General features: G+C 43.3%; 1 protein-coding gene across 3 annotated transcripts in view; it reads left to right on the forward strand.

Annotated features, from left to right (window-relative positions):
* CHD2 (chromodomain helicase DNA binding protein 2) overlaps positions 1–12,764 on the forward strand; it is a 107,041-nt gene that overhangs the window by 57,935 nt on the left and 36,342 nt on the right. For all 3 annotated transcript variants that reach the window (XM_068275144.1, XM_068275146.1, XM_068275145.1), the window contains 10 exons: positions 1,542–1,613; positions 1,758–1,907; positions 2,395–2,543; positions 3,636–3,732; positions 4,176–4,268; positions 4,425–4,598; positions 8,424–8,599; positions 9,756–9,797; positions 9,888–10,027; positions 11,547–11,685. In XM_068275144.1, coding sequence (XP_068131245.1) covers positions 1,542–1,613; positions 1,758–1,907; positions 2,395–2,543; positions 3,636–3,732; positions 4,176–4,268; positions 4,425–4,598; positions 8,424–8,599; positions 9,756–9,797; positions 9,888–10,027; positions 11,547–11,685 — 1,232 coding nt within the window. The remainder of the gene's footprint in view (positions 1–1,541; positions 1,614–1,757; positions 1,908–2,394; positions 2,544–3,635; positions 3,733–4,175; positions 4,269–4,424; positions 4,599–8,423; positions 8,600–9,755; positions 9,798–9,887; positions 10,028–11,546; positions 11,686–12,764) is intronic.

Raw genomic sequence — 12,764 nt, forward strand, 5'->3', positions numbered from 1 at the left:
AGCTCGGAATTGGGCCAATCCAGTGCACTTCCCACTTGAGTGTGCCTGGCAGGCGGCGGTGCTAGGATGAATTCCAATAGATTTCATGCTTGAACCTATTGGAAATCTGCCTGCAGTGTGTGGGCAGGCAATAGATTTGATCAGAGAGGGATCTATTTGATGGTGGACCTGGTGGCAGATCGAGAGATGTATGGCCACTTTAAGGGCTTGAGCACACTTGCACACTTCTGTTGCATTTTCAGCAACACATCAACGGTACAGACTGATGCTGTAAAATGTAAGGAAGCGCACAAGTGTGCTCAGATCCTTAAAGAGGAACTCTAGTGACTCACAGTATAATGTAGTAAATTATTCAAGGTACCCACTTTTACATAAACCAATTCCGGATGGCGGTTATTTAAATCTACGCCCTGTTTTGATGCTGTTATACCTGCCAGTGTAGATTTCACATCTCCGCCGTCGCACATTCTCGCCAGAGTATGTTCACAAATTGCTCCCGGCAGTCATGTTATTTATAATCTATGAGCTTTAACCACTTTACCCCCGCGCGTACGGATTTCTCCACCCCTTTTTCCATCCTTTCACCCCCAGGGACAGAGAAATCCGTACTCTGCGCACTCCCGCCGCTGTCCGCGCTCCCGCTTGTAAACACGCCGCCGCCCGCTCGCCCAGACATCAACGAACGGGAAAATCCATTCCCGTTCGTTGATCTAAGCCCCGCAATGATCTGCTGCCGCTTGGCTGAGCAGCGCGATCATTGTGAAAAAATAACAAAGTCCCAGCCTCTTAGGTCGCATGAAACAAATTGGTAATGTTGCCATCTTGTGGCCAAATAGTAAAACTACACCCTAACCATTTTTTACACACAAATAAACTTGTTTTACACAAAAAATTAACTCCTTACCTCCCACACTCCCCAATTTTTTTTTTGTAATTAAAAAAAAAAAAAATTTACAATTTAAAAAAAATACATAAATAGTTACCTTAGGGACTGAACTTTTTAAATATTTATGTCAAGAGGGTATAACACTGTTACTTTATAAACTATGGGCTTGTAATTAGGGATGGACGCAAAACTGAAAAAAATGCACCTTTATTTCCAACTAAAATATTTGCGGCAAACATTGTGATAGGGACATAATTTAAACGGTTTTATAACCGGGATAAATAGGCATATACATTTTAATGGGTTTTAATTACAGTAGCATGCATTATTTAAAAACTATAAAGGCCGAAAACTGAAAAATAATTTTTTTCCCACATTTTTTCCTATTTTCCCATTAAAACACATTTAGAATAAAATTATTCTTGGCATAATGTCCCACCTAAAGAAAGCCTAATTGGTGGTGAAAAAAACAAGATATAGTTCATTTCATTGCGATAAGTAATGATAAAATTATAGACGAATGAATGGAAGGAGCGCTGAAAGGTGAAAATTGCTCTGGTGGTCAGGGGGTAAAACCCCTCAGTTGGGAAGTGGTTAAGGATATGATCATATTGAGTTGCTCCTTCAGCATCCTCTGATTTGTGTTCTGTTACAGAGGCTGGATGGCTCAATAAAGGGAGAGATTCGTAAGCAAGCACTGGATCACTTTAATGCTGAAGGCTCGGAGGTGAGACTTATCTTTGTGTTTTACTTGTGAGTATGATCTGTTGTAGTTTAATGTGCCATATTTTTACGATGTGTATAGCTATGAACTTCTCTAGCTGCGAAACTCCAATATTTATTAACAGAATTCCTCTTTCTTCTGGATTAGGATTTCTGTTTCTTGCTGTCCACACGTGCTGGTGGGCTTGGGATAAACTTGGCGTCCGCAGATACAGTTGTGATCTTTGATTCTGACTGGAATCCTCAGAATGATCTGCAAGCCCAGGCCAGAGCCCACAGGATTGGTCAAAAGAAACAGGTGAGCTATGCAACAAGATTTAAATGACCGAAAACTGCAAAAATATTTTTCGTCATCTTCTTGTTTAAGTACGCTACTGTGTAGTGACAAGACACAGAACATTTATATTGCGCTTTTCAGTTTAGAGTTTTTGTTTTGTGTGTCCTGGGTGCTACGTGAGACCGCTACCTACTTGAATAGACCCAAAACTAGGGTGCCTGTGACTGTCTGGGTGTTGTTGGCCATGTGTGGTTCTCACCTGATCGATGTCATCTGGCACTCATTCTGAGCTGAAACACTAACATTGTGACTTTCTCATATCCTGCCCTATGTTCAGTAACTTTAGATGCTTTACATCCTCAGTGATAGAACAGATTCTCTTCTTTCAGATTACAGATTCTAAGTTAGTGGAAATTTGCTTGGAAAGCTGCAATTTTACCTACTCTCCATTACAAATATAATGTTTTCATATAAACTTTTCTATTGTTATTCCCTATTTTCCTTGCAGGTGAACATTTACCGCCTTGTCACAAAGGGCACAGTAGAGGAAGAGATCATAGAAAGGGCAAAGAAAAAGATGGTGCTGGACCACCTTGTGATCCAGCGTATGGACACCACAGGCCGCACTGTGCTGGACAACAACTCTGGAAGCTCAAAGTAAGAATGAGGAATAGTTTTGAATTAAGGTGACGCTCCACTGTAGTGAAAATTTTAATATTTTATCATCATTGTTATAGCAACAGAGTACAATCCTCAATACTTTTGCTCAGTACACTTGGCATTGGATAAATGATCATGAATGCCACTTTTCAATATCTGAATGCTCCTTACTTGGCCTCCTATAGTTAAACAGTTTTGCAACAGCCATCACTTCTCTGCATATAGATGCTGAACACACATTCATTGCAGTGAGATGAGTGAAGAGGGAGATCACTATCCACATCAGCAAACTTGCAGGCACACACACTTTAGTTTATTTTTTTTAGTTATTTTTTTAAACATGAAAAAATGATAATCTTAAATGACAGTTTGCACACTTCATAAACTACTGCTTCCTGGGATATTCATGTGTGACGGGCACATTACTATTACTGCATCAGATCTTTACTATAGAATAGCATGACCAATTAGTGGCAGTAGCTATTCAAATCAAAGCATGCTTTGTTAAAAGTCCCCTTACCATTCTTCAGGTTAAACTGTCAATTATGACTGTTGTTTCAATGAGAGGGAAGGAGAAATGCTCCTGCTCTCTATTTGGTCACCTGAATCATTTTTTCTTTTCTTTTATTTATTTTGAGCCATAAGCAGGGCTTTGGAGTCAGTACAAAAATCATCCGACTCCTCAGTTTATGATACCTCCGACTCCGGGTACCCAAAATTGCTCCGACTCCACAGCCCTGGTCATGGGACCCACAAGAATAAATTGTTTGGCAGAGGGAGGAGAAAGAACACTTCAGTGAGGAATAAGAACATCACTGCAGATCACAGCCGTGTTCTTTACACAGTATAAAATCTGACTTTTTTTTATAATTAGGCCAGAATTTATATTGTGCATTGTTGGTTTGGGCAGAGGTGCTGGGAGACAAGTGAAGTGGCAGCTCTGTTGCTTTATAAAGAAGAGGATTTTGTTGTGTTCGTAATAAATGACTATAGGGGTAAAAAAAATATCAAAACAATTAGGTCGATATTTTACATTAGGTCGAAGCGTGTCCTCCTGTTTCTAATGCTTTTTTTGGTGTTTTGTTCCAGTTCCAATCCTTTTAATAAAGAGGAGTTGGCTGCCATTTTGAAGTTTGGAGCTGCTGATCTTTTTAAGGAGCCTGAAGGAGAGGAATCTGAGCCTCAGGTTTGTTTTATTTTATGCGGAAACTTGGGCATTGCATTTGAGAGTTTCTTTTTTTAGAGACTGCTGTGCCTGCAAGACTAATCTAATTTATTTCTAATTTGTGGGTCTTGTCCATTCACTATTTTATATAATACATGTAATGTAACAAGAAAACATACTCTAAATATAGCAAACGTGGGAAAAACGAGCGCATTTCACAAAACTGCGATAAGCACAATAACGTGCGTAAAGTCTTACCGTACGGTAAGTAGCGTGTAATGCGTTGCATGTACTAAGTTGCATTACACTCTACTCATCGTGCAGTGCTGTATCCTGCTTAGCGTAGTTTAGGGAATAAACCCCAAAGAGTTTTGTTCGTTGATTAAATTAACATCTACTATGTATGATCGGTTCATGAACTTTTTTTTGTTTTCTTTTTTTTCTTCTGTGCTTTCTGCTAACAGGAAATGGACATTGATGAGATCTTGCGTCTGGCTGAGACTAGAGAGAATGAGCCAAGTAGCAGTGCCACTGATGAGTTGCTTTCTCAGTTCAAGGTAGTCGGCTTCCTATGTCATATTCATATTGGATTACAATAATTGATTCCACTTGGTTCAGGCACAAACAGCCTGCATACTAAAGCTTTCCATAAAGTGTAATCCTTTTTTTTTTTTTTCTCATTAACCAAAATATTTGTTAATGTTGATACTCAGGTAGCCAACTTTTCCACCATGGAGGAGGTTGAGCCTGAAATGGAAGACCAAGCCAAAAAGGAGTGGGACGATATTATTCCTGAGGAACAGAGAAAGAAGATAGAAGACGAGGAGCGTCAGAAAGAGCTGGAAGAAATTTACATGCTGCCCAGGATTCGTAGTTTAAACAAGAAGGTGAGAGCTTATCCAAACTAAAGACAGCAGTGAGTAAAGGTTCATGGTAGATTTACATCCAGCTTTTCCACTGTGTAGGAGACCGTTACCCCAGGGACTTCAGCATGATTCAACATAAAAACTGTGCATGCTCAAGATAGAGGAAAGACTGATCAGCTCTTCTGGGACCTCTTCCCACTTTGCTTCAATGCAGAGAGAGCAGTTAGTGATCATATGGGTGGGAAGGGAGCAGGATAAAAGTGTGAGGTCACTGGGAAGTGGATCCAGAGGATGATACCTGGCAGGCCTGGATTTATCTTACAGGAGCTTATAGTTCATAGGTAGCTACAGGTGCCCCTTAGTATTAGTTAGCCATAGGAACCTCAGTTAGGTAGCCAGAAGTACCCTCAATATTAAGTAGCTAGAGGTACCAAGTTTATGTAGCTAGAGTTCGTGCACAGTAGAAGAAAAAGTCCAATAGTTCAACTGCTGAACGTTATATCAGCACCAGGGAGTCGACCAGTCAGCACCAGGATCCAGCAGGGTGCATAAATAGCCATGCAATGTAGAAAGGAAGACTGGGTCTCGACCTGGATTTGTGCAAATTATTGCAAAACTTTTTATTAAGCCATAGCAGTAAGAAACACAACGTTTTGGCACAAAAGGCCTTGTGCCGAAACGTTGTGTTTCTTACTGCTATGGCTTAATAAAAAGTTTTGCTATAATTTGCACAAATCCAGGTCAAGACCCAGCTAGTTAGTGCCCCTGACTGAAGGGAGAACTCGTCAGTGGTATGCTGAGTGCCGGGTGAGTAACCCCTCATTTACACTCTCCTCAGGGCTCTGCATATGGAAGGAGGGAGGGAAGCGCTTGGGGAGGGGAGTGAGCCGCCTTTCCATCATCCGGTGTCTGTAGGCAAGTGCCTACAGTGCCTTATGGTAAATTCGGCCCTGATACCTGGATTGGCCACAGCCAAGTAAATAAGACAAGGGTCTTCAGCCTAAAAAAGGATGCTATTTACATTAACCTCCCTGGCGGTAAGCCCGAACTGAGCTCGGGCTATGCCGCCGGGAGGCACCGCTCAGGCCCCGCTGGGCCGATTTTGCATAATTTTTTTTTTGTTACACGCAGCTAGCTGCGTGTAACCTCCGATCGCCGCCGATCCGCCGCTATACCCGTCGCCGCAGCCGCTCCCCCCAGACCCCGTGCGCTGCCTGGCCAATCAGTGCCAGGCAGCGCTGTGGGGTGGATCGGATTCCCCTTTGACGTCAGTGACGTCATCCCGCCCCGTCGCCATGGCGACGGGGGAAGCCCTCCAAGAGATCCCGTTCTTTGAACGGGATCTCTTGATCTCCTTTCGCCAAAGGCGATCGGAGGGGCTGAGGGGATGCCGCTCAGCAGCGGCTATCATGTAGCGAGACATTGTCTCGCTACATGAAAAAAAAAAAAAATTTGAAAAAAAGGTATTTGCTGCCCCCTGGCAGATTTTAACAAACCGCCAGGGAGGTTAAGTATGTTTTGTAAACATTTAACAGTGCCTTATCAGTTACCCAAACTTTGATCCGAGAAATTTGGGCGCACACTATCGGCGGAAGTTTGGACGCCCCATAGATGCCTGTTCAAATATTATTATTTATTGGATTTATATAGCTCCAACATATTACGCTGCGTAATATGTTGGCGCTATATAAATCCAATAAATACATAGCATTACAGGCAATAACAGGGGTGACTAAAAGCACAATACAGGTAATAGACAATAGATACAACAATACAGGTAATAAGCAATAGGATAAAAAATTCTGAGTAGGGAGTACAATTAAAAAACAAAACAAAAAACACACACCTGATTTGCAATACCAAAAAACACTAGATAATCCTTATTCAGAGATTGGTTAATATTAATAAAACATAGCTTTTAAGAAAGTCGGGTTAAAATAGCTAATTCAAACAGATTATACTACCCCTTAGTGTAAACAGTGATACATTGGGATGGGGATAAAGGTCATTTGTCTGTCAGACTCTTCTCCAAACTCACAATGCATGTATATTAAAGAGACTCTGTAACATGAAAAAGATCCCCTGGGGGGTACTCACCTCGGGTGGGGGAAGCCTCCGGATCCTAATGAGAATTCCCACGCCGTCCTCTGTCCCACGGGGGTCTCGCTGCAGCCCTCTGAACAACTGGCGACAGGCCCGACTAATTTCAATACTTACCTTTGCTGGCTCCAGCGGGGGCGCTGTGGCTGCTTTCCTCTCCGAACTACACGGAAATACCCGATCTCAGTCGGGTCCGCTCTACTGCGCAGGCACCGGAAACTTGCGCCTGCGCAGTAGAGCAGACCCGACGGCGATCGGGTATTTCCGTGTAGTTCGGAGCCGACAGCCGTCAGAGCGCCTGCGCAGGAGCCAGGAAGGTAAATATTACGTCACGGCTGCACGGAGGGCTGCAGCGAGACCCCCGTGGGACAGAGGACGGCGTGGGAAGCCTCATTAGGATCCGGAGGCTTCCCCCACCCGAGGTGAGTACCCCCCCAGGGGATTTTTTGAGGTTACAGATCCTCTTTAACAACCCCACACAAAACCCAGGGTGTACAATCAAGTATGATGCACAAGGGCAAGGGCCCTGCCAAAGGCTTACAATCGATTTTAAACGGAAATTTTGGCGCCCAGAAAATCACAATTTTTTTTTAAAGATTTGCACAGGCTAGTGGTGGTGGTAAGGTTAGCTTGGGGGGGGGGGGTTGGTGGTTAAGGATAGCCCGGGGGGGGTTAAAGTTTACCATGGGGGGGTAGGTGGTTAAAGTAAACCGGTGAGAAACTAAAAAGTGGGGGGGGGGGATACGCGCCTTGGGAGGGTGAGGCCTCTGGATCCTAATGAAGCATCCCCATCCTCCTGTGCCGCCTTATTCTAGTGCTGGTTCCCCCTGGGCAGTTTCTAGGCTGAATTGCACCGAGGGAAAGGCTGTAAAAATTGCACCCCCTTCCCCTAACCCCCCCTCCCGGACTCGCGAACCCTTACTCTTTAGGGATAGTCACGCAGCTGCAAGTCACAAGTAGATCTGCCTACATACTAGTGACCAGGCGCTCATCCAGGAGGAATCAGGGACCAGGAAAACACACAGGGCGAAGAGAGCCTGGAAAGCCGACTCCTCCATGGGTGCCTCACACTGACAGCCTGCAGTACCGCTACAGGACATCAGGTGTCATCATGCGGTGGTGACGCGATAACTTGACGTCAGACTTAGGCAGCCCAGAAGAAGTCAAGGAAGGTGATCATGCTGGTAATCTTCCTTCTTCTTCCTTGCACTGCGCGTCACCAGCTCTCTAGTGTTTGTCCTTCTGCCTGCGCCCCCCTTCTTCTACTTGCCGGTCTGCACCTAGGGCGGTCGTACTGCCCAAGAAACGGCCCTGCAAGCAGCACACAGCAATAAAATTTACTTCTGCACAGGTGTAGTACCAGCTTACCCTTGGGCTCCAGCTGAAATGGCCGAGCCTGGTCAGGTCCTCTGAATATTACTATTATATGTAGAGGCATGTTTAGCTGGAGGTGTGTTGTCCAATTTCAGCAAAACTTCTACGTGATAATTAATTTAGTAGTATGACTTTAGCAGTGTTAGCCGCAGTGGTGAGTGGGGTGTAATATGAAACTTTAATCGCTGTGTTCATATTTTATAAAGCTATTCTCTTGCATTAAAGTTGTGCTTGTGTAATAGTTTACAGGTAGCCCTACAGACTTTCAGTAGTGCTGTTTTACTGGTTTACTGATTTATGTTTAGTTTATCTGTGTCATAAGAAACTGTAAAAGTCATCTGAACAAGCTTATCCTCACTTTTTCCTTGACAGGCACAAGCAAATGACAGCGAGTCAGACCTTGAATCAAAGCAGAAAGCACAGCGGTCGTCTGGATCAGAAAGCGATTCAGATGACTCTGATGATGATAGGAAACCCAAGCGCAGAGGGCGTCCACGCAGTGTTCGTAAAGACACAGTGGAGGGGTTCACGGACGCAGAGATTAGAAGGTATGTTTGTGAAGAGAGGTTCAGTGCTCACCAGCATGAAGCTTGCAGACAAACATGACACCATCAACATAAACTGACTTGACTTACACATGTTCATGGATACATGGGAAGCCACAAAATCCAGCATCAGGTTCATGGTTCCTACACTAGTGTCGGACCACATCTAAAATGGGACTCGTACTTGTATAGATATGGCTTGACAGTAGATTTCCCTGAAGGCTTCCTCTGGAACAAAGGTCCTAAACGTTCCTGGTAGCAGCTTACAGTGGGGTGGGGAGGTAGAACAAGATTTCTCTGTTCTGCTAAATGCACTAAGCGAAGACCAAATAAAAAATAATAGTATCAAAATAATCAAACTTATTGCCTGCATGTCAGGAGCTCACAGGGCACTTAGATCTGTCTTAGAATTTACCCGATATAGACATGTTGTGTATGTACAGTGCCAAGCATACAGATAACTACTGTGTTCCTGTTCTTGTTTTTCATGAAAGTGACAGTTTCTCTACAGTCCGACTATAGCGTAACTCTCACTGATTACAGCCATAAAACTCTTCCTGGAAGAGAAAGCTTCTGATTGCAGGGTAAAGAAAAATAAGGTCAATATTTAATATATCCTTGCTTCAAACTCTCTCAGACCCCGTTCACACTTGGAACCGCAAATAGCGATTGCGATTTTGCATTGCTCTGTTCAATGATTTTTCAGTGATTGCATTTTGTGATACTCATTCCTGTAAATGAGAATCGCAACACGGTTGCCCAGGAAATGCTACATGCAGCAGTTTTGCAATCATTGGAAATCGCAAATGGTGCAGCATTGTAATTAATCCCATAGGATTACTTGTGCTGCAGCACATAGCTGATCACCGGTGATCAGTAGAGCACGAAATGCAGGCTAAAATGACCCGAGTGTGACTTAGGCCTCAGACTTTGCAAAAGACTATATCATTCAGTTCAGACAATACTACATTAGACCTACTTTTGTAGCTGATCCACAGAAAATGGAGGATAGCTACAATTATTTCATCTCATCAGTTTATTATTACCTCGGGTTTCCTTTAAGACTTCAGTATACATGATGCAGTGAACTCTACTGTTAAGGCCTATACCATGCAAATGTTTGTCTACTAACGTCTGATAACGCTGTTGTTTGTGCTAGGTTTATCAAGGCCTACAAGAAATTCCCGACTCCTCTAGAAAGGTATGTTGGATATGGCATCTTTGAGGGCTAAGAATAAGGAAAGAACCTGCTTCAGAACACAGCTCAATTCCCTTTAATTTTTGCTTTCAGACTGGAGTGCATTGCTCATGATTCAGAGCTAGTGGACAAGTCCATAGCTGACCTGAAGAGACTGGGAGAATTACTGCACTCCAGCTGTGCATCAGCCATGCAGGAGTTTGAGGAACAGCAAAAAGAGACTCCAGCTGAAGGTACTTTTACTATATCATTATGTCATGCCCTGTATATGGAACACAAGTAGGCTTTTATTGTAAAATAGACCGAGTACCATACCACTGTACAATACCAAACATCACATGCACGCTTTTTAATGCCTACTCTTGGTGACTTTTCAATATTGGTTACCAGAAAAAAAAATACACCTGGCTAAGAAATCCTATTCACTTTATTGGAGGAGGATAAACGTGACACCTGTATGTGAAATTATCAATAAATAGAGACACAGATTTACAGATAAAAAGGTAATAGTTATATGTAAATACTAGAATGGTTGACTCTGCCTTCTAAGAGTCCATTTAAACTTCACACTGATACACAATTTATATAAGAACATTTTTAGTCATCTTTCCAAACAGATAATTGGTAAGGGAAAAACAATTTGATTTGATATCCGGTACCATGTGAACGCTGGCTGATGGTGAACAGGCTTTCCCACATTTTTCTTTTTCATGCCATAAACTTGTCTGATCATGCTACAGTTTCACCAAACCCCAATATTGTGAAGCCTTGTACACATACTAGATGATTCCTGGCTGAGGCGGCTGGTGAGGGTCATCTCTGCTCAGAACCTAGCACATGTACCACAGCCCTGGATCATCTCCCTCAGTGCGCCAGCAAGTGATCAGACTGGACAGACGTCTCGGCTGAGCGTTGTTTTTCTCTCTGCCGCTCTGTGCTGCATTGTTGTACAGCGTGTTACTGGCTCTCCTCACCCTTCCATATTAAAACAACACATCTGTGGCCATGAGAGTTCAAGTCCTGATCCCTGCGAGCAACAGTTCTCATAAGTGTGCACCACCTGCTACAATACACTGGCTAGCCTGCCAATTGGCATTTAAAAGTATTTTGTCTATGGGCAGTTTTTTTCTTCTCAAAACCTCTACATGTAAACTCATCATAGCCTGGATACTAAGTAGTCACGCTTTGTCCATAATTCTGGAGAGAGTGAATCTGAAACCACTTGGGCACTAATATTACGAATACATACAATTCAGATTTTTCTCAGCTGAAATGTGGGTTAATGATCATCTCAGCTAAAAAATCAGCTAAACAGAAAGTGTAGGTCCCCCCAATATCATTGGCCTCTCCCTTCACCATTCCTGTAAAATGAATGGTCCTTGTCTAACTGCATTTAATTCTTCCTTTGAGATTCCTGCAGCAGGGTGCCTCTTGCTCATCTGCACTTCACTATAAAACTGCCAAGCCAAGACACAAGAAAGTACGTCTGTACAGCGCTCATTTCTAAACAGGTGCCTGAAGCGATTACTAATTTTCAGCAATTATTAAGTGTATACAGTACTTACTGTTAATATGCAAGAGTTTACCAGTTCCTTTGTGAAAAGGGCAAAATTAAATATGAGCTTTTTTGTCTAAATGTTGCCTAGTGTACATTGTGAGATATTCCTGTTTTTCTTCCTGTATGAGATTGTCCACATTCTCAGAAGTTACGGTATTACAGAAAGTCATATAGTCTCCTTTATTTCCTAATAGGAAAAGCCCCAGGCAAGAAGAGAGGTCCAACTATAAAAATCTCTGGTGTCCAAGTGAATGTGAAAGCCATTATTCAACATGAGGAAGAGTTTGAGATTCTCAACAAAGCCATTCCTAAGGATGCAGAGGAAAAGAAAAAGTAAGTGTGCTGCTCTCTTAGTTCTGCTCTCTGTACAGATGCTTTTTTTTCTTTTTGTGGTAGATTACAATTGTCATTCTTTTATACATGTGTGTTTCTTGGCTTTTCTCCTTAAAAATGCAGGAAGCTGTCAAGGTCTTAGTAACCTAGCTGCTGTCTTCATGTAAAAAATATATTGTTTGTTTCCAGTAGGCCAGGATGATAGGACAGTCAATTAAATAAAGTCTACCTGTGATGGGGCAAGTGGAAAAAAAATTATACATACCTGGGGCTTCCTCCAGGCAGACTCCCTCGCTGTCCTCCACTGCCTCCTGGATCTTCCGTAGTCGACCCTGGCAGGTTGTCCAGCAGTGGACAACCTACCAGGGCCAGGCAATGGGCCCCAGACCAGAGGACTTTCTGGTGCCAATTGCAGAAGAACAAGGAGGACGACAGCGAGGGACCGATGAGCCTGAAAGGGGGCTGGAGGAAGCCCCAGATGTGTATAACACCCCCCCCCCCCCCTTCCCCCCTTCGTCTCAGGTTTACTTTAAATGGAAAAAATAATGTATTTGTAGTAAAAGCTCTTGAGTTTGTGGAGTTTGACAAACCGCTTTAGGATCCAGCTTGCCTTCTCACTTGGAGAGATCAATTATAAGGAACCATAGCCCCATCCCCATTCCTTGAACTAGTATTTGTGCATTTTTATGCATATTCCTGCAGTAATAAATTCAAGATAGTCTGGATTCTCGCTGCAGGAGCATGCACCTAGCTGCAGTGTGGCACTAGTACTACTGGTTACTTGTTGTGGCCTGCTATAACTCTGACGAGAGCTGAAGAGAAGCAATAGGTACTGGGAGTCAGTTTACAGGCTCAGTGGATAGGACTGCTTCTGCTTGGATATCATCACCCTCATTGTTCATACTGCAAGAGCACAGCAGCAAACTGAAGCTCTGATGGCAGTGCAGCCTAGAACAATGACAGGTCCTGGTGCTAGTGTCTGGCTAGGTAATTGAAAGAGAACCCGAGGTGGGTTCTAAGAATGCTATCAGCACACCGAGGCTGGGTTTGCATATACTGCCCAGCCTCTGTTGCTATAC

Source organism: Hyperolius riggenbachi, chromosome 3, assembly GCF_040937935.1.
Source record: "Hyperolius riggenbachi isolate aHypRig1 chromosome 3, aHypRig1.pri, whole genome shotgun sequence".
Taxonomy (NCBI): Eukaryota; Metazoa; Chordata; class Amphibia; order Anura; family Hyperoliidae; genus Hyperolius; species Hyperolius riggenbachi.